The sequence below is a fragment of the Bradysia coprophila genome, unplaced genomic scaffold (genome assembly GCF_014529535.1).
Source record: "Bradysia coprophila strain Holo2 unplaced genomic scaffold, BU_Bcop_v1 contig_94, whole genome shotgun sequence".
Taxonomy (NCBI): Eukaryota; Metazoa; Arthropoda; class Insecta; order Diptera; family Sciaridae; genus Bradysia; species Bradysia coprophila.
Genome location: NW_023504022.1, coordinates 10,179,674 through 10,200,278, shown reverse-complemented (window position 1 = coordinate 10,200,278; position 20,605 = coordinate 10,179,674). Strand labels below are relative to the sequence as shown.

Here is a 20,605-nt window from a genome sequence, read left to right as displayed (position 1 = left end):
CTTTGAATTTTACTGAGTTGTTTTTGTACTGTGACTACTTTGCATCTTGGCCACCAGACTAAAGCAGCATAGCACAGACGTGGTCTAACAATCGCAGTATAAATCCAGTGAAGCATTTTGGGGCTCAGTCCCCAAGAGATACCATATGTTCTGCGACATTGCCAAAGAGTGGATATAGCTTTCTTAGTTTTCATTTCCATGTGCATGATAAAATAACCTTTTGTTTCTAAGTAAGCTCCAAGGTGTTTAACGAAGGGTGATGGGTCGATTCTTTTACCAAAAAATAGTGGTGGTACGTAGCCTTTGTTTGTTCTCCGCCTAGAGAAAATGACTATTTTGGTTTTACTTGGGTTGGCATTCTGTTCTTTAGAGATTAGCCACTCTTGAACCATATTAAGAGCGGTTTGCATGAGACCACTTAGCGTGGATAAGCACATCCCCACTAGAAGGACAGATAGGTCGTCCGAAAAACCTTGAGAGTAAAATCCTGCATTATTAAGCAGATTAAGAAGACTGTCTTTGACTAAGCAGTAAAGGAGTGGGGGTAGAACGCCACCTTGAGGGCAGCCTTTAGTGACTACGACACATATTTTGACTAAGCCGATACGCGATACGACAATTCTGCTGCTAAGCATTTGAAGGATCCAACCTGTTGTGGTTTCATCAATGTTATGTTCTCTGCATGCTTGGGCAATGGCCGCAAAAATCACGTTGTTGAAAGCTCCATCGATATCGATGAAACATCCTAAAGCGATTTGGGAAAACTCAAACGCTTTTTCAATGCGTGTCACTAAATGATGCAGGGCCAGCTCAGCTGATTTGCCTGCTTGGTATGCATATTGTCTTTGGAATATTGTCGACTTGTTAAGGACTCCATCTCGCAGAAATCTATCAATTAGCTTTTCGAGAGTTTTCAGCAGAAAGGAAGTCAGACTAATTGGTCTGAAAGCATTTGCAGTCATGTAGGATTCTTGACCAAGCTTTGGGATGAAGACTACTCGCACCCCTCTCCATGGTTTGGGTATATGTTGTAAAAAGAGACTGGCTACAAACATTTCGTAGATAGCGTTCATAATTGAATTTGAAGCATTGTGGAGCAATGCAGGGAAGATATTGTCTTCGCCTGCCGACTTGAAAGGGGAGAATGTATTCATGGCCCAATTCACGGCTGGTGTTAGTCAGTTACCGCTCCCGACATGAATTTTCAACCAAAAATTTAACTTTTTGTGGGGATCAAATCTACAAATAATGACGGTGTTAACGTCCAAAATATATGAACACTTTTAGGTAAATTAAGTCTTTAGGTTATGTAAAGTAAAGTTTGTGTGAGGAGGAGTGCCAAACAATTTGGAATTATTCAAGGAAAACCGAATAAGTTGAGGTTAAGCGCAAGCATTTTTTTCGTTGTTCTACCAAAACACGAGCTTCAACAAAATTTTCTTACAAATTTATTGTTACCCTTTTACAGATAGCACAATATAAGAAGTAAACGGGTGGGCATAAAACAAATAACTTCATCTAAACTGAAACTGCTGCTTCTATGATTGTGCGATGCCGTCGAAAAGAGTCACTTTGTTCTATGTAATTAATTTTTACATTATTGTCTTAATTATCCCACAATTACTGAATGTTCACAATCGACCAACTAATTATGAAATAGCCTCCCCATTCATCATACTCTGTCATTACGAATATATTATAGTTTTCCTACAATTCAATGTTGTTTCAGTGAACAAACGTTACCCATTAACAGAGTTACGTCGGCTAGTCTTCATGATACTACCAAAAATATTAATGATCGTTTTGTCGACAATGGCCCGGTGTCATCAGCAGTATCATGATGCCCGACATCTAATCAATCGCCTGAGTGACCACTATCGTTTCGATCATCACATATTTATTATTCAATCATCGTGTGATCTCGATCGTTGGGTTTTACGGTTATCATCGAGTTCTGGAACTAATCTCGACAACGTAACACCTCAAACTGTTTTCACTTTTGATGATCCATCGGAGAACGATGTTACCATTGCTGTGGTAACGAACATAAACAGCAAAAATTCATTTCTGATTGTCGTTGTGGAGAATTTACATACTCAAAAAACGTCCCAAATGGTAGCTCGCGTTAAAGCCATCCAAATGCTTCAACATAACGTCAAAATTGGTGTGTTCTTCACTCGCGATGTCATCTCTTTAGATTTGGCAGAGAATTTATTTCGTTTGAGTTGGAGTGCTGGTATTGTGAATATTTTTAGCGCATTTTATTTAAGTGTTGAGGATGGTAAACCTTCATTATTCAACATTTTCGTATACGATCCTTTCGGAACATTGACTAACGTGACAAGGAGCAACTCTCTTCGCGACTACTTTCCCGACAAAATGCCCAATTACCGCAAGCACCCACTTAAATCTGTACAGATTTATGATGTTGACAAAAATAACGTTGAAATGCAATTCATTTACACTGTACGGAGTTGCTTCAATGCCTCGTTCAGTCAGGTATCTGTGGGTTACTTAGAATTTCTTAGAAATGGATCATTTATAGACGGAGATATAATGAACAATGAACAAAGCGACTATACACAAGAATCGTTGTATCCATATCGACAGACGGCTCTATTATTGCTGGTTCCGCACAGTCAGCCCTACCACGACTTCATCGCATATCTACAAAACGGAACTGGAACGTGGACGCTTCTCTTCGTATATGCATTCATAGTGATTGCGGCGTCATCACTTCTACTTATCGTTTCTGGCTATTTGCATGAGAAGAAAATCGCTCTTTTTCAGTCCGTTGCCGACGTCGTCAATCTCTTGATAAACGATAATGCTGCCATCAGATACCGAATGCTTCATCGCGCAGAAGTCCTCATCACTGTACCTTTAACTTTCGCAGGTCTAATTGTCATGAATGGGATTCTGTCCGTCTTCCAAAGTTACCTTACGTCACCAATTTTCCAACCACAAATCAATTCTATTGTTGATCTGTACAAGTCCTCAGTTCCGATTGTGACTAACGAAATTGAATGGAAAGATATGCTCGTTGAATTGTTGGAAGATGTATCGAACATGAGTGGATGGATTGACAGGGTTCATGGGATGAACTTGGATCGTTTAACAAACGAATGCTTGAAGTTTAACAATTCGATAGCTTTTTTTAAGACCAGTGAGCAGGGGCTAGTACTTTTAGAAGCACAAAGGCAACTGTCCTTGAAAGCGTACCATTTAATGGGCGAGTCATATTTTCACAGATATTTGTTATCATATCGAGTCAGACCGAATTTTCCATATACTGAATCTGTAAATGACATAATTCACCGATTGAATGGTGCAGGATTAATCGATAAGTGGCTTAAAGAATACAATGAACACTCGCTGCAAATGATATTGAAAATAAATTTCAATCATCAAGCTAAACTTACTGAAAAATCGTTCACGAATGATTTAACTATACCGACTGCTGTTTGGTGTGGTTGGATTGCTAGTGGAATTGTTTTTCTTTGCGAACTATTTTGGTGGCATATAACAAAAGTATAAACCAGGTATGGGCTAATGTCGGCATGTAGACACACGCATTTTTATAGACGAATAAACGAATTATATTCCTAGACAGGTATTTCGTACGGTAAAATGTGTCCCCAACATCAGTTTGTATAAGATGCATGTAATTCGTCTAAGGTTTTGACATCACATTGTTTCTAGTTTCATTGGTGGCACTCTGGAATGTAATTCTATGAGGTTTATCCACTTAGCCACCAAGACAATGATTAATTTCTCAGACAATAAAATTTTCAGGAACCTGCATTGCTTTTATGGAAATTAAAAAAGCTTCAGACCCTTCACCAGGGACACCGAATGCGGGTTGGCACCGAGGCTTGGGAAACACTATGAAAACTTAAACTTCAATCCTATTCAATGGAAAATCAGTGATGTGCCAGTTTGGCCAGGACTATAAATACAAAATCGAAAGCTGCACCCTTGTCATTGATCACTACCGTTTGGCCCACCGAAAGTGTTACGCAGGTTCTTTGTGTATACTCCTGATTGAAAAATTGGTTATCAAAAACTGTAGTTTAACATTACCCTTTATTTGTCCTGCGTGAGCCGTTGCTCGGCGACAGTTATAATTCAAAAACAGTAGAAGATACTATACGAAAAAACTTAGTTCTAAGAAGTTGTGCAATAACCTCAAATGAATATCCGAAACAGATAAAAAATCCAAAGTGGTCGTAATTTAAACAGGAATGCTGTGTTTCTTTACTAAAGTTATTAACGGCGCTTCCGGTAAATTTTCTAAGGTTTCAAAAAATTCAAAATGGCCACAATTTAAGCCGGAAGTGACATCTAACTGTTGAACGACACGATAAATGGATACCGTTTCAAAAACTCAAAACTTAACTTTTTGTCACTTAGTTGAGAAAGTAACCATTACGTCGATCTATTACAGAATGTTGGGACGGGTTAGACAGGTACGGTACATTAATACGATAAAGTAGAGTAATAAATAGTTACATAAATGGAAACGTTAGAAATTTGAGAAAATAAAAGTTAAAATTGTATTCGACTAAAAGTCATTTAACAAAACGGAAACAATGTACATGAAAACTCCAAAACAAAAGCAAAAACAAATTAAATCATCTCGTTCTCGTACATTTGAAATATCTTTTTCGAATTGTTTAGTTGGTTCAACAATCAAATTTTTATTCAGATGCTAGAATTGACGAAGCGTAAACTAAATAAAATTATTTTGCTACAAAATGACAATACGCATCACAAAACACGTCGATTTTAAACTTGTGAAAAACGATTAATGAAAAATTACACTTTACATCTCAATTACTAACGCACGTCTTTGTCTTTGGTGTAACAAGAACTATTCTAGGGTACACATATCAAAGCTTGGCAATAACTGTCTATGTGACAGTGTAACGAATAATTTTAGTGTAAAATTGTTTGAAAATTGGTACTGGTAACCCCAGCTTACACTACAACACTACGAAGTGTCGCTACACGTATCTGATGTGAACGGTAGGTTTTCGACAATTTCGAGAGTTACATTTCGAACGAAATGAGGGCGACAAGCGAAAGCAACAGATAACGTAAATATCTGTTTTTGCCCTTGCCTTACCTTGTGCCACTTTCCGATTTATTTTACTACGCAAGACCACTTTAACCGTAGGCCATTGCTAAAGTCTGTCGTTGTTGCCGATAGCAATAGTCATTTGCTCAACGAGGGAAAAAAAAGTTGAAAATTTCAATTCGAAGGTGTTGCCAGAGCAAGACCACAAGTCACCCGAGAAAATATTTTTTTTTACTTTTTCTCTAGGTCAACACAACGTTTTTCACCTTCCGAAGTTTCAGCGGAAGGGAGAAAACTACTATATTTTCGCACCAAGACATGAAAAAGATTTTGGAACGAACATTAGGCGATAGATTGAACTGCAAAATTACCAAATTTCATAATTTCCGAGGTTTCCGAGTCAAAACCGTCGAAAGCGTGACTTTTCACTGTTGTCCCGAGTTTTGTAAGAGTCTTATGATAAAGGCTGTTCAAGGTTTTTGTAGTTATATTTTGACCTCCGGTAATCCCGGGTAATCCATAATATTTGACAATCGTGTGAGACGTCAACTCTAAATGAGCTCTACTTGATTGGCCACTTCTGCTCAAAAGTTGACTTAAAATTTAAATTAATTTTCGGTTATGTGGCATAAATAATGAATTTGAAAAAAAAAGAAAGAAAAAACAGTCAAATGATTCATTGTTATCTACAGGTGTACAAAGCGCAAGGTACAAAACTAGCTGACGGAATTTGAATTGAAAAGCTGCAGCTTTAAAAACTGTTTATTATTCGTCGAATAAATATTTTATAATGGCAAATAGATCGGGACATAATAACAAGACTAAGACGATTAAGAGGCAGCCTACATTTGTGTGTTGTGTTTCGTTATTTATTTTCGATGATATCATTTCATCAGAATCCTTTTTGAAAAATTTACGACCGCAATAACGACCACGAACGTGTCAGCTGAACTGGAATTGTTCGCATCAGTTTCACCAGTCCTGAGAAAACAGAGCAATTTATGCAAATCTAGGTAGATGGATCACTTTTCTCAGAACTGGTCAACTTGAACATTTCTATTTTTTATCGTTGGCCAACTATTTTGTGGCAATCGAAAATAAAATCCGAAACGTACAAACATAGGCTGCAATTTCAGCTAAGCTACGCCTAGATTTTGATGCTGATTTTTTAGTTAGTGAAGCTGACAGATTTGACAGTCGACGACATCGTGGTAAACTTATAAGCCCGTGAACTTCGAACACGTACGGACAGGTTTAAAAGTAACATTTATTAGCACAGCTTTTCCAATATTGATTTATAAGAAAATGGCGAATATTTTGTTATAAAAGAAGCATCTGTCTTCGAATCGAACTACAGTTCATCCGAAAATGTGCCTACGGTATATTGTTGGCTTGTTAATTTGCGTTGCTAAATTCAACGCTCAAAATCTTGTAGGAGATTTAGTTGGTGTTGTAGGCGATGTAGTGGATGGTGTTGGTAACGTTGTAGAAGACCTTCTCCCAGTACCGACCAAATCATATATTTCACGAGGATACGATGCTTATGAAGGACAATTTCCATATCAAGCAATACTTAAGACGGTTAATGGTCAGTTTTTCTGTGGAGCATCAGTAATAGGACAACGCTGGGTATGGCAACTGATTTTTTCATACCAATAACTGAACTTAACCGAACGATTATACAATAGGTGTTAACAGCCGGCCATTGCTTCTACAATAGTCCAAGAAATAATCCTAATGCGGTTACAGTAGGTGTTGGATCGATTGACAGAAACGCCGGTGACACTTATTATGTCAGTTTAATTCTAATCCATCCAAACTATCGAGGTCCGCGAGTGAGTTTCTACCAGTATGATGCGGCTGTGGTGCAGACCTCTATTTATATGCAACTCAGTAATCTTGTTCGACCTATCGTTTTGGGTGTTGCAGGAGTAAGCACAGGTCGTGAATGCTTTGTCAGTGGCTGGGGACGTACGGGTGTAAGCTAGCAAGTTTCGATGCGATTACGTTAAAAATTACAATTATTTGTTTTACAGGCCGGAAATGCTCCCGGATCACAATTTCTGCAATATGCACCGCAACGTACTATTTCTTTTAACCAATGTCAACGAGCATGGCCAATGGCTACAAGTGCCTCAGATATATGTACGGAAAGAGTTGGTGACTCAGGACCTAGGTAAATGGCGATCGCATAAGGTTGCCCGGACAGCACATAAGGTTATTTGACATTTTCCGTTTTTATAACACGTAGATCCGGCGATTCAGGTGGACCATTAGCGCTAACGATTGCTGCAGGTTATAGGCAAATCGGCATTGTATCGGGATCTGCACCGGGAAAACCATATGTGTACACACGCGTATCATATATATACAATTGGGTTAGACAAGCATGTAATTTTGAAATTGCATAGGTGCCGTCAAGTTTGTTGCGAAATACATTCGTCTGTGTTGATCGAAAATTGGCTATTTTGTCATATTGGTTGCGTGTGTTACAGTTTCTTTGGTGGACACTGGATAGTGAAATAGTTATGTATGCCACCCGAGCAATAAGTGCGGTTTTGAGTTAGAATCTATACAAATCTAGTGCCTAAACAAAATTGACAAATCGACAGAATATTTCATATCTAGGAGTAAAAGTCTTTTTTAGCGTGAGAGGTTTCCAGACAGAGCCGAAGGCGAGGTCTGGAATCGAATACGCTAAAAAAGACTTTTAGTCCGTGGTACGAATCCGACGGAGAAAAAGTGTTCTGAACAAGTTTTTGATTTTCGACCGCACCATTTGGTGTACTTGTGTCCTAGGAGTGTGGGCACCTAGACTACGAAGTAATTATAATAGAACAAAAAGTTCGTCCTATGAGTGTAAGGGAAGCTAGTGGAGACTCATCCAATTTTAAGCATGTCGACTTTTTAAAGGACATCTCCCTGCAGATTCGTGGGTGGTACATTTAGTATTTTTTTTTTTTTTTTAAATGCAAGCACAAACACAAGGGATATATCCCTTTGATGTTGATGGTTCACATCAACACGGTCTAGCCTAAATAATTGGGGGAAATGCTCGGTAATGGGTATTAATATTATTCTTGAAAAGTTGAGGATTACATACGGGGGGGAAGACATGAATTAGAATTAGAATTAGTCATAGTGATAGAAGGAAGGACCGGACACAATGTGTACGCGCGCTCACAACAATCCAATCCATAATACAGATATATCCGGAGCAATCATGCAAGCAATATACACTGAGGTCTCAGTCGTAAGAATAGTAGAACCAAATCGTACTCAGAAAACTTTGCAAGAAATGAGGGTAAGCTATTAAACCAAATAAGGGTTGAGCAGCTTATTAAGCAGACAATTAATTCACTACCAGCTCACAACTGAATCTTATAAAAATACAGAATTCTCGACAAGAAGTGTTAGAATATGCATAGCATTTGCTTCGAACTAAAGTACAAACATAGCTAACGCCGACCCGTACGAAACACCTATTCCTAAAAGCCTTTAATGTGAAACTCTTCATTTCTCTTACTTCATTTTCTTCTCTGCTGAAAAACTATTCTTCCTTTTAAATCACTTACATTATCCACTCTTTGCCTTGTTATCATATACAATTAAATTGCCGGAGGCAATATAGACAGCCCCGTACGAAGTCAAATTTCATAAATTCCTATTTAAACAGCTATATACCGCTATATTTACCTATATTTCACTGTAAATAAACATTTCACAGAGTAATATGCTATTATATAGCTCTATGTGCCTGTATATAGCTCAATATAGCTGTATATAGGTATATATAGATGTCCATATATGGAATCCCTGAAACCCCTCACACTTAACACATTATTTCCATGTTAACAGAAACTCTCTAAGCATCATTTTTCCCACTTTATATCACTTTTAATAAAATCCAATATGGCCGCCGGCAGCCATTTTGTTAGGAAACCGAAAATAGTACCGACGCTTTACATTCGTTAATACCTTTCAAACAAAAAAAAATTCATGAAATTCGGTCAAAATTGACTCGAGATAGATATTGACAAAATACTCCACGTTCACTGTACGGCCGAGTAGCCAGATAAGAGCTCACTCCAAGAGACCTAGCTCACGCTCCGGAGAACATAATTTCATAAACTTTTTTTTCCCTGATTGGTACGGTCAATACCTATCTAATAAAGCTAAAACGAACGAAATATGTTCAAATTTGGCCGACCTGCAAGCAAAAACTGCTTGCCGCCCTGTGCCTGTTTCACACCAAGGGGTCTAACTCACAAGTTGGTCATCCGATTTCCATAAACTTTTTTTTTGTCGATCGGTATTGTAAATATCTTTCATTCGATGTATCATTTACGAGTATAGCGTTTAAATGTCCGGAGATATCTTCGAAAAACCGTAAAGCACTTATTGGGCCCCAGCTCAGGAGGGGTCGATCCATAATCACTCATCTTCGAACTTAGCCTGTCTTTTGACATTACCAAACGGGGAATAAAAAAAAATTTCAAAATCGGATGCGTTTTACTCAAGTTATCGTGCAGACAGACAGACGGACAGACGGACGGACGGACAGACGGAAATTTTTTTTCTTGCTGATTTGGCATCTCTGGACAACCACAATAGGTTTCCCCTTACTCAGGGAGTCCAATTCGACGTGTTACAAACGTATGCGTAAACCTATAAGACCCCAGTACTTCGTACGGGTCTAATAAAATAGATCATCCAACAGGTTTGAAACTACAGTAGCGGTTATCTTTTACATTTTTGTTTTGAATAGGTACTTCTTTGAGAAATTAACTGGCAAACATAATCATATGTGTAAACATACAGACATAATACCAACAATAACATTTCCACAAATACGTCGAATTCAACCACCATTTCTTCCACAACATAATTCTCAACATTTTTTTCTTCTTCTTTTAAACCAAATTTAATGATAGACATGAGTGTATTTATACGTTGAATGTATGACTAGATCATTAAATCAATTTATGTGTTTCACTTAGGATTGAAAATTGGTTTTATAGTTGGTGCCAGCAGTAGCTACACTCCATTCGAAGATAATTTTTTTCCATTTGAAATGACATTCAGTTTCTATTGTTTGTTAAAATGTATTCGCTTCACTGTTCCCAATATTTATGATGTACTCATTTTACGTGAATGAATAGAATTTCATTACTCAGACGGAAAATGTAAATATCCATACGTATTATGTTGGGTCAAGTTCTGACTCTATTCTCGCATGGTTCCGCTTTGATGCGATTAAAAATAAGAATGCCAGAAACAATTTGACTTTCAATTTTGTAGAATTTTTGTTTTGTTTTGTGTGTGAATTTGTTATGGGTTTTTAGTTGTTCAGAGGAGTTAAATTCTTGAGATGAAAAACATTTTCGTTTCGTTGCATAGATAGACGATTGATTTGTTGTAATTGGTATGAGTATGTGTCAATGCCATGTACATTTGGAAGACAGTCAAAATTCTAGACGCCTCGGAACTAAGTATGTATAGAACGCAACAACAAAGCCTCTTACAGTAGCAAACATTGAATAGAATGGACGGAAATTTTTATCAGAACAGTCCCAGTATCATGGCCGGAGCGATAGCGGAGGACTTGACGCAGTCTAACCACCAAAAAAAGAACAAAGAAAATTTTTTGAGATGCGTTGAGATTACTTTCTTCGGTAAAGTCTCAGAGTTTTACAAGTAGAACAGAGGGGCATAAGTGAAAAATGTCAAAAGTTGGAAATGGGTGGGTCAATTAGGGTTTTAGAGGTATTTCTTGAATGGTGGCAGATAGAGAGTTACTTTCTTCGGCAAAGTCTCATCGTTGCATATGTAAACAAGGCATCAGAACAGTCGGAGCGTGTGCTGCGACTGAGCCCCGTACGACCCGTAAACCTATTTTGCCCGAAACCATTATACGTCTCTAGCCCTAATAAGCCCGTAACCCTTATTCGTCCGATATCAAAATGCTTCCGTAACCTTATTGCGTACTTCTTGACATCATTGTGTATTTTTGTAAATTAACTGTTAGCGTTCATCTTTAAAATTGCGCTTAGCGCAATTACAAAAGCCCGTACGAAGTACTTCTCAAGTATAAAACAAAAGTTTACGATGTAATTTTTGGAATCCGAACTTACAACTTTTTTTTACCAATTTTCTTTCGGTATTAAATTATCTGTCAAACGAAACAAAAAGTAGCAAAATCTGATGAAATATTCTCGATTTATGTGCAAAAATCACATAGGGCCACAAAGCGGCCTTAGTCCAAGGGACCAAATTTAAAATTTTTTTCACCAAATTCTTTTTGGTATTTTTTGGTATTGGTAGTTACCTTCCATATAAATCAAAAACTAGCAAAATCGGATGAGATTTACTCGAGCAATGTGCAAAAAACACTTAGGGCCGAGTAGCGGCCTTAGTCCAAGGGACCAAATTTGAACCTTTTTTTGCCACGTTCTTTTCGGTATTCAATTACCTTCCATAAAAAACTAAATCTAGCAAAATCGGATGAGATTTACTCGATTTATGTGCAAAAAACACTTAGGGCCGAGTAACGACCTTTGAGCCATCCCAACAAGCCCACATTGCATCTTACCCAATGTTCAGCAACTTTGTTCTACTCGTCAATAGCTTTCATTTGATATATCACAAGCAGGTATTGCGTGCGTATTTCGGTAGATATCGTCGAAAGACTGAAAAACACCTATAGGGCCCTAGCTCTGGAAGGGCCGGCCCTACCATGCCCATTTTCCAACTTGACCTTACTTTTGTCGATACCAATCGGGGAAAAAAAGAATTTTGAAAAAAGGTTGTGATTTACTCTAGCTAGAGGGGTCACGGACGGACGGACGGACGGACATTTTTTTTATTGCGGATTTGTCATCTATGAACATAACCAAATGCTTTGCCCTTACTGGCTGCTTCCAATTCGACATGTTACAAACGGCATATTAATCTTATAAGCCCCCAGTACTTCGTACGGGGCTAAAAATGTCAAAAGTTGGAAATGGGTGGGTGAGTGGGTCAATTACGTTTTTCGAGGTATTTCTTGAATGCTGGCAAATAGAGAGTTACTTTCTTCAGCAAAGTAGTAGGGGAAAGTTAAATTTTTTTGGTAAAAATTATTTGACAGATGATGAGGAAAACTAAGCCAGCTTGTTTGAACTAATTGGGTGTAAAATTTACTTTTTGCGTAACGAAGCTGAAAGCGTCAACTCTAGCGATATCATTCATTTTAGAAATTGTACTTCAAAGACTGCGTCACACTTTTCTCGTAGAGATTTTTGTTGGGCCAGATTCATGAGGTCATCAATGTTTGAATACGATATGCAGGGCTTATTATTCGGAACTTTTCAAGACTTTTAACTTAAGCGTTTTAAGGAATTTGAAGAATTAAATTCCGCAAATTCTTGAAAATTCCATAAAATTAAAGAATTTTTGGGATTCTAAGAAATTTTAAGAATTTAACGAAAATTAAAAATTCTTAAAATCCCTAAAACTTTTAAATTTAAGATTTTTTCAGAATTTTTGGTAATTTTTAAGAATATAAATTCCGAATAAAGGCCTATCAATGAGGCATAGGTAATTCTATCATTAGGGACTGTATGTACGCTTAATTTAGTGATTCTTCCCATATAGTACAACTTTTCCATAAAAAAAATGTTTTTTTTATGGACCGTACGAAATATCAAATGGAGTACGTGACGTAAATATCAGCTGTCACATATTGAAGAATATCCACATTAGCGTGGGTGAAAGAACGTACCCATACCTTACATTCATTGTAAGCAAAACGTTGCATTAACCAGATTTTCTTTTTATAAAATTCGTTTTATCATAATAATTCGTTACAATGTAACGCCCACAGTACCACCATTGACACCATTGATATAACAAGCGATAAAAAGTTGAAAAGTCTAGCTCTCGTTTGAATTTTGTTGATCCGAGCCAAAGACGAGGTCAATATTTTACATGCTGAGGGCGTCGAATAAGGTGGAACTTTTTGGTTGAAAATTCTGCTCAAACGCTTGGTAGTTTAAGAAGCTTTTACCAAGCACTGTTTCGGTAAGAAAAAAGAAAAGTCTAAAAACTCCTATAAATCCGGGGACTTTTTTGTGGAAAAGGTAGTCTTCAAGAAAATGGAAAAATTTGTGAAAATATGGGGAAATGTTCTCACAAAAATAGTCCCTGCCTAAAATGAACACTGATCCGAGTTGAATGACTCACTTAAATATTTACCTATCCCGTAATCGAATACCACGTGAGCGACATTCACGTTTTTATTCATTTACAGCAATCTAATATTCAGAGAATCAGAATAATTTCCATTTAAAGCAGCAAAAACAGTACTTTCAACTCAGTAAATAGCTAAGCAAACACGTCCTACTTAAAATCGTTGGTGATATGCCAAATTGAATAATAATTTTCTTTAAAAAATGAAGAAAAAGAAGAAAAAAATGTGCAATTTCCTACCTCAACATCATATTCGCCGGATCGTTTATCCACGTTGTTGAAAAAATCCGCATATCTCATCAACAGCACAACGTCGACCACCAGCCATACCAGCGAGGTGAGTAAGATGATTCGACAGGTATTCGTACGCATTTTACCACGAAACATTCTCGAAATGCTAACATTGGTCATGTCTGCATTGATGAGTTAAAAATTTGCAATCGATTCCGATTATTTTTGCAAAAACACAAGACGTTTAACGAGAGACTTTATGGCCTTCCGTTTGGTTTCGTTTTACTCAAAACGACACACCACGAAGCCGGTTAAAAACTAATTATTTTTGTCGAGGTATTTAGTCTTCTAATTATCACATTTGTCATTGCATGTCGCCTTAATTTTATGAATATTTAAATTTTCACTAGATATTAACATTGAACAGCCAATTGTTCAAATTTCTTTTCATAATTTTTTTTTTCGGTTTCTTACACACCACTAAACACTTTCACATGGTTAATCTATCGTTTGATTACACACAGAACCCGGCCACAATCAGCATTTTGTTTCTTTTTTTGGCTCTCTTATGCTTTTCGTTTATCACCGAAATATTGTACACAGTCCACTTGAGTAAGTATACCTATTAAAACAACCGGCAGCTACAACAACGACGACAACAATAAATGCCAGCAACAATAACAATGTAAATATAATGCGGTACTGGTTTCTTCGTACATACAAGTTATTGAAGTTCCTGTCCTTTCTATTTTTATTAACATTTATACGGCTTGCAATCGATTCAACGATTCGGTGTATATTGTCGCATGAAAATAGTATATACAAAAGACAGCGTCGGTCGTATGATAATTTTAGTGATTCTCGTATTATTGTTGTTGTGTATTATCCCTCCCTTTAACCGGCATTATCGCAACAGCTCCATCATCGTCATCATCGTGGTTGAAGCATCTCTCAATTCATTCCGATAACGTACAATAAACCACTTGTGTTTTGGCTGGTGTAAACTGTTGTTGACTTTGAGATGGTTTTCTTTTTCGTTTTAGTTTGTTTGCAATTTATTGCATAAATACAACGTTGTGTGATAGTCGATATAACCGCGTTTAGTCATCGACGTTTTAGTTAATGTTGAACCTGGAAAATTGAAAAAATAATAATTTTAATGTGGGTCGATAGACTAAAACAATTTATTGGATAATGCTGACGTGTATGTGCGCTTTATGTTATGTCTAGTGATGGGGTTTCGCATATACAACTACTATCTAAAAGATAATCGTAACTGGAACCTTGTAGACAGTAAAAAATGTTGCGAACAGATATGACACTAATACGACAGCACGTCATACGACAGAATCATTATTAATATTATCAGACGTAACATTGTCTTATTCCAGGCTGGCAAATTCTCGAGTTTTAATACATTTGAAGTTAGAAATTAATTGACTGTTGACATAAGTCTCACTCTACTGTTCAGACATTTTTCTTGTTTTCTGTTACGGGTAACCCATTTTAGGATAGAGGACAACTTCTGACTAATTTGGTCTTATAAGTAAACGAATGAAGTAAAAGATTTGCTAGCAGAGTGTGAAAGGTTAACCTTCTAGAAACGGCAAGCAATATCTCAACAAAATCATTAAATCTGTTGCGTCATTTGTGTTGCTGTGCAAGCAGCACCTTTATTGTCAATAAATGTTTCTCTCCGATTTTGACCTTCTACAAAATCTATTACTTCAATATTTCTATCAAATATTTCGCTGCATGGCGGATTCTATGACTTGTCCAGTGACGAATGAAATTTCGTTTTAAAGTAGCTCGAATTCTTCAAAAAAATAATTGTTAGAGCAACGTTCACGGACTTTATCTAATCTTCTAGTGATCCGAGTTTATAGGAATCCATAGGATTTCTTCATATTACAGGTACATTCAAGCAGTTTATATATAATGGCAACAGGAAGTAGAAAAATTTAATTTCGAATTTCTGTTAAAATTCAATGAAATAAATTTTTCGCTCAAACATTTCCGCTTCATCAAATATTTTCGGATTTGTAGAGACATTTCCCCCAGCATCTCAACTGCTCGCACATAAACATTGACGATGAGCTTTAAAATAAATAATTCAAGCTGAACAAGTCGGTTTGATACATTTGAACACATATTTGAACACAAAATCAATAAGATTTCTTCGTGGCGTTTTTATTGAAATGAATTCCGATTTACCTTTCGTATTGAAGATAAATTTCAGAAAAGAAAAAGTTCGGAAAAACGTTGATAAGTCTAGGAAAATCCCGAATTATAAACAGTTATTTGTATGTACAAGTTGTGTGAACTGAATAAATTTCACTGTCGCATCGAATATTAATGTTGAAAAAAGTATATTTTTTTCGGTAACACAAACGAGCATTTGAAAATCGCTTTTCACTCATTTCAGTTTAGCAAAGCAATGCTATTGAACGAAGGTCAGCAAGTGGTTTCAACTTATTGTTCATTGCTCATCAATTATATCTCAGATCGTAAAAGTGGTTGAATGTCTTAGCAAAAATTACTGAACGAACCAAGTCACCGCTGCAACTGATCAAATGAGCTACTACTTCGGATTGACTATACGCACTCAAAATTGATAAATTATTTCATCTCATGCAGATAATCTAAATGAAGTTTGTAGAAACATCTGATCATCTTAAGCGACAGCAGCGATAAAAATAGTTATTATAGTGGTATCGACGAATGTTGAAATGAATGAAGTAATAGATTTAGAATCGAATATTATACGAAACTTTAAACAAACGGAGCAACGGATTGACTGATTGAATACCTTGCCGTTTCTAAAAGGTTGTAATATGTCGAAATAGACACTGCAATACCATCATACGAAATAACATTCCGTTCGGATATGGTTCAGGTAATTAGCAGAATAATTATCTACTTCAATTGTGACATCGAGATACCTTATCTCCAGCTATTACCTGGGTAAAATGAAAATTACATTTCAATTTTTATAACATTTGTCAAGATAAACGGAATTTTCCGTGTAGGTGTAGGTCAATACGAAATTATACTTGATGTGGCATGCTGGTGAATTGTGCAGGGAATTTTGTTACAAAATGAAATCGAGTTTTGTGTTGATCTTCGACTAGTCAATGTGAATTCGCCTGAAAACTGTCTGAAAACTATAATTCTTGCAATTACTTCCTTTAAGAAGAAGCCAGCCGAAATTGAACGAAGCTTTCGGTGGATTTATTGTATGTGCCTAGCAATACTTGTCCCTGGAATCCAAAACTAATTTAAAAAAAAGTCTCGACGCCTGTATGGCTTGTGGGAGGTGATCTAATACCGAAAACATGCAATTTTCGTATGGGAATTTCTCCAGGTGAACGAAACATACAAAGTCGTGTGTGGTATCATTAGACATGTCTGAGCAAATAGGGTCTTATTGGGTTTAACATTGATGAGATAAGAGCAGTTAAAAATATTGGTAAAAATTTGACTATTTTGTTGAACTTCTAGCAGTTCCCCTGCATCCGCAACAACAAAAAAATCGTTTTCCTTGATTGCTACTGGTCTCAGTTTTGCAATGACACCAAATGTGTAAACATTCAACCGTGTTTGGTGTAATTTAAAGTGAGGCCAGGGAAATAGTCTCATTTTCACCCGAATTTTCAATAGCTTAAATGTCGGTGTGGAGTAATTTTAAATCCAATGAGACCAGATTTGACCCGAAAGTAAATTCATACGACCTTGTACGTTTTGGGCACCATAGGTTCAAAATTTCCATAGGAAAAGTGAATGTTTCCGCTTTTCGAGCATGTATCACGAGCCACACAAGTGTCGGGGATTTTTTTAAAAGTGTTTTTGGCTTCTCGGATCGAATACCTTTCTAGGCACATATAACAAAAGTTCCACTGGAAAATGCATCTGATTTAGGTTGACTGCTTTCAAAAGATTCCCTCCAATTAAAATCAATTCGATATAGCTGGCAATGTGTTAACTGCTTCCCATAACAATTCTCCTCTCATTTTATGACTATTATACAGATAGCATGTTAGAAATGAGTCTTGAAGCAACACCGTTCCAGTCTGCTCAACACCGCGCTGCTATTTCCATGTAAATATTTCATCATTTCAGATTTTAATTAATTAATTAATTGTGAATTCTGAACAGATTTAGCACATTTCCGTAGAATAAAATGATGAAACCGTCAAAATGCATGCAATTCGAACTCTTTCATTTAACACTATTCGCGGTGTTGAAAGCACACACACATCATATAAGCGATGGCGATGAATGAAGGACATTGAATTGTTATACCGAATTAACGTGAACGTGAAAGTAAAAGTGGTCAGTCAATCGACCTTAGCGACATTTTTACCATTACTCAGATTGCTATTCACTATACCGATCTAAAAAAAAATAATCGGGTGCAGTGCAGCCCGTTCAATCAAAACTGTTAATTCAGTGTTGATTATTCACACAATTTATGAACACATTGAATTCTCAGACAAAACGGTTTTGATGGTCAGAATAGAATTTTTTACTCCCTCATTCCACCAACAAGTGAAGATGAACACTGATTTATGACCGACAATGGAATTCACAGATACACACACATACCGGTACTTGAATGCACTTCATTAATTCAACTTCAGTTCAGTTTAATATGATAATTCTCTCCTACTCCACATTATATTAGGTGCACCGTGCTCTCGTAAAGCGATTGTAACACATTGAACCGAGTAATATTTTTATCCACGTTGTAAAACATTGTTATGCATTAGAATTAATTTCAACGTTCATAAAACATCGTCCATAAACAAACCGTAACAACAAGAAATAACTTTTAATTGAAAATTGTTTTCCTCCTTTGATTGTGTAGTCTGTGCACTGCACACACAATCTTCAGTTACAAATTTATTCGCCCAAGCACAAACCACTCAATGTTTTAACTTCTGACCTCGAAGAGATTCTCCGTCAGATTTAAATTTTAATTTTTTTTTCTTTGCCAATGCTAAATTGAAGATGGAATTTTTCTTCGTTTTTTTTTCTGTGTGTACTTCTCTCTTACGTTATATCGATATGGACAGAATAAAATATGACGTTGGAATTAACTGATTTATTGCATATAGAAATGTATGCTGTGGCTTTTGTAATTGTAACACTTCGAGAGACGACACATCATGTATTTTAAATTAACGTAATGCTTCGCGATCGCACATTCAATTCATTTAATACAAGAAACGGTAAATTTCATCAAAGGTGATGATGACAATCTTACCAAAGAAAAATCTGTGTATGTTCACACAGTCACACTGCGTACAGTCACGAATTTAATTATAGCAAGCAGTGAGGGGGGAAAATGATTTTTTTTTGGATTTCCACTTACCCAAATCTCGTCGGTATTCTTCAGCAATGCTACTTAACTTAATTTTGTTGACTAACTTAATTATTTTGTCGAAAATTTTGCACAGAGTAACGTTGAACACCTGTGACAACACAAAATATAAAGTGTCAGAGTGGCACGAGATCGAGCGCGCGTATGAGTCAAAAGTGTCAAAAGCACTTTTAAAGTATCGCGTTTGCTGGCATCTATGCTTGAGTTAAAATATTATTTTCAGTGTTGAAAGCTAGATTGTGATAGAACCGATAGAACTGGCTAAGACGTGTAAGACTAAAATTCTATACTGTTGAAGGCGGATACACATTGGGTGACACACCACACTGCCTGTTTCAATCCCCAGTGAATCAACGATGAATCTTCGATTAATCTGCGGTAATTCACCGATGAATATCCCTAGGTAAATATAGTCAGGAGGTTTTGCCAAACCGAATCAGATGTGCGGTGGTACGAAAGTTCGATACGAACGCCATCTCATTCCTTCGTTGAAAGCAAAAAATGGAATAGAAAGTCGGGCCATCTGTTGTGAGATAGTGAAAATATTTTTGTGAAATGCAAGTAAATCGTAGTCAAATATTTACAAAAAGATGTCATTGACTTCGAACTTATGAGCTAGGCCGCGTATCTGAATGACATTACCTCCTCACTATATTTACCTTGGAATATCCAATGAATCTCCAGTTCGATAACCCGGAAATCTACGGTGAATCGCCAATGAATCTTCAGTGAATCAGCGACGAATCTTGGGTGATTCACCAATAAATCTTGGATGAAACAGCGATGCATCTTGGGTGATTCGCCGAAGGATATTTTCTGATTCACCGATGAATACTCGATGAATCGCCAAGAAATCTACGGTGAATGGCCGACGAATCTCCAGTAAATCGCCGATGAATCTCCATTGAAACATATTGACTCTCAAAAAAGAGGAATAGATTTAAAAAAAAAAACGCGAACAACGAATAAAAGAAACAAAATTCGCAAAATCATCTCTTTGTCTAAAGTGACTTTATAGACTCACCAATTCACTCCCATAAAATTCCCTAAAGTTTAATGCGGAAACAGTACATCGTTCCAATGAATTCCTGTGTGCAACACCAGTTAATCTTCTATACAGTGTTAAAAGACTGTAAAAACAAGGGAAAAAATCAATTAATTTAACTGAGCTCGATGGATGATATGTCAAAATTTCTACTCTCGTTTAGCACTGTATAGAGTGTTATGATGAAAGAGAAAGAGATATTTTGACAAGTACCCCAAGGCAAGTTATAATAAACTGGTCTTCGGTCCTCTCGCTTTCAACGTACCACGTTGAAAGAGAAGCAAATACTTTGACAAGTACCTCAAGGCAAGTTATAATAACTAGTCTTCGGTTTTCTCGATCTGATCATAACAGTCTATAGGTTTTCGGAATGTGTCAAATATATGGAAAAATGCAATGACAAATCTAGCAAGGCAAATTGTAATTAACTGGTCTGCGGACTTCTCGCTCTGCTGAAAATAGTTTATGCAATGGTTCTCACTCTCCTTTATGTTCAAAACAAACGAGGCATTGAAAACGTGTTTTGCAAGGCTGTATACTTTGGGAAGGTCACGCAGAACAGATACGCGGGTTACACACCACAGTTGATGATAAAATGGCCGATTTCATACAAAAATTCACCTACTCTGATGATTCT

General features: G+C 36.7%; 2 protein-coding genes across 3 annotated transcripts in view; one reads left to right on the top strand and one right to left on the bottom strand.

Moving 5' to 3' along the window:
• LOC119085397 (polypeptide N-acetylgalactosaminyltransferase 5) overlaps positions 1 to 19,067 on the bottom strand; it is a 34,096-nt gene extending 15,029 nt beyond the window's left edge. The window contains exons 1-2 of one of the 2 annotated variants that reach the window (XM_037195798.1): positions 18,915 to 19,067; positions 13,550 to 14,671 (exon numbers count right to left, since the gene is read on the bottom strand). In XM_037195798.1, coding sequence (XP_037051693.1) covers positions 13,550 to 13,720 — 171 coding nt within the window. In that variant the 5' untranslated portion in view covers positions 13,721 to 14,671; positions 18,915 to 19,067. The remainder of the gene's footprint in view (positions 1 to 13,549; positions 14,672 to 18,914) is intronic. The other variant, XM_037195799.1, reaches the window with a different exon arrangement.
• Positions 6,437 to 7,539, top strand: LOC119085438 (trypsin-1-like). The gene is made up of 4 exons (XM_037195856.1): positions 6,437 to 6,709; positions 6,769 to 7,059; positions 7,117 to 7,256; positions 7,332 to 7,539. The coding sequence occupies exons 1-4, from the start codon at positions 6,449 to 6,451 to the stop codon at positions 7,489 to 7,491; spliced, it is 852 nt and encodes a 283-aa protein (XP_037051751.1). The 5' UTR covers positions 6,437 to 6,448; the 3' UTR covers positions 7,492 to 7,539.
• Positions 19,068 to 20,605: the final 1,538 nt, after the last annotated feature.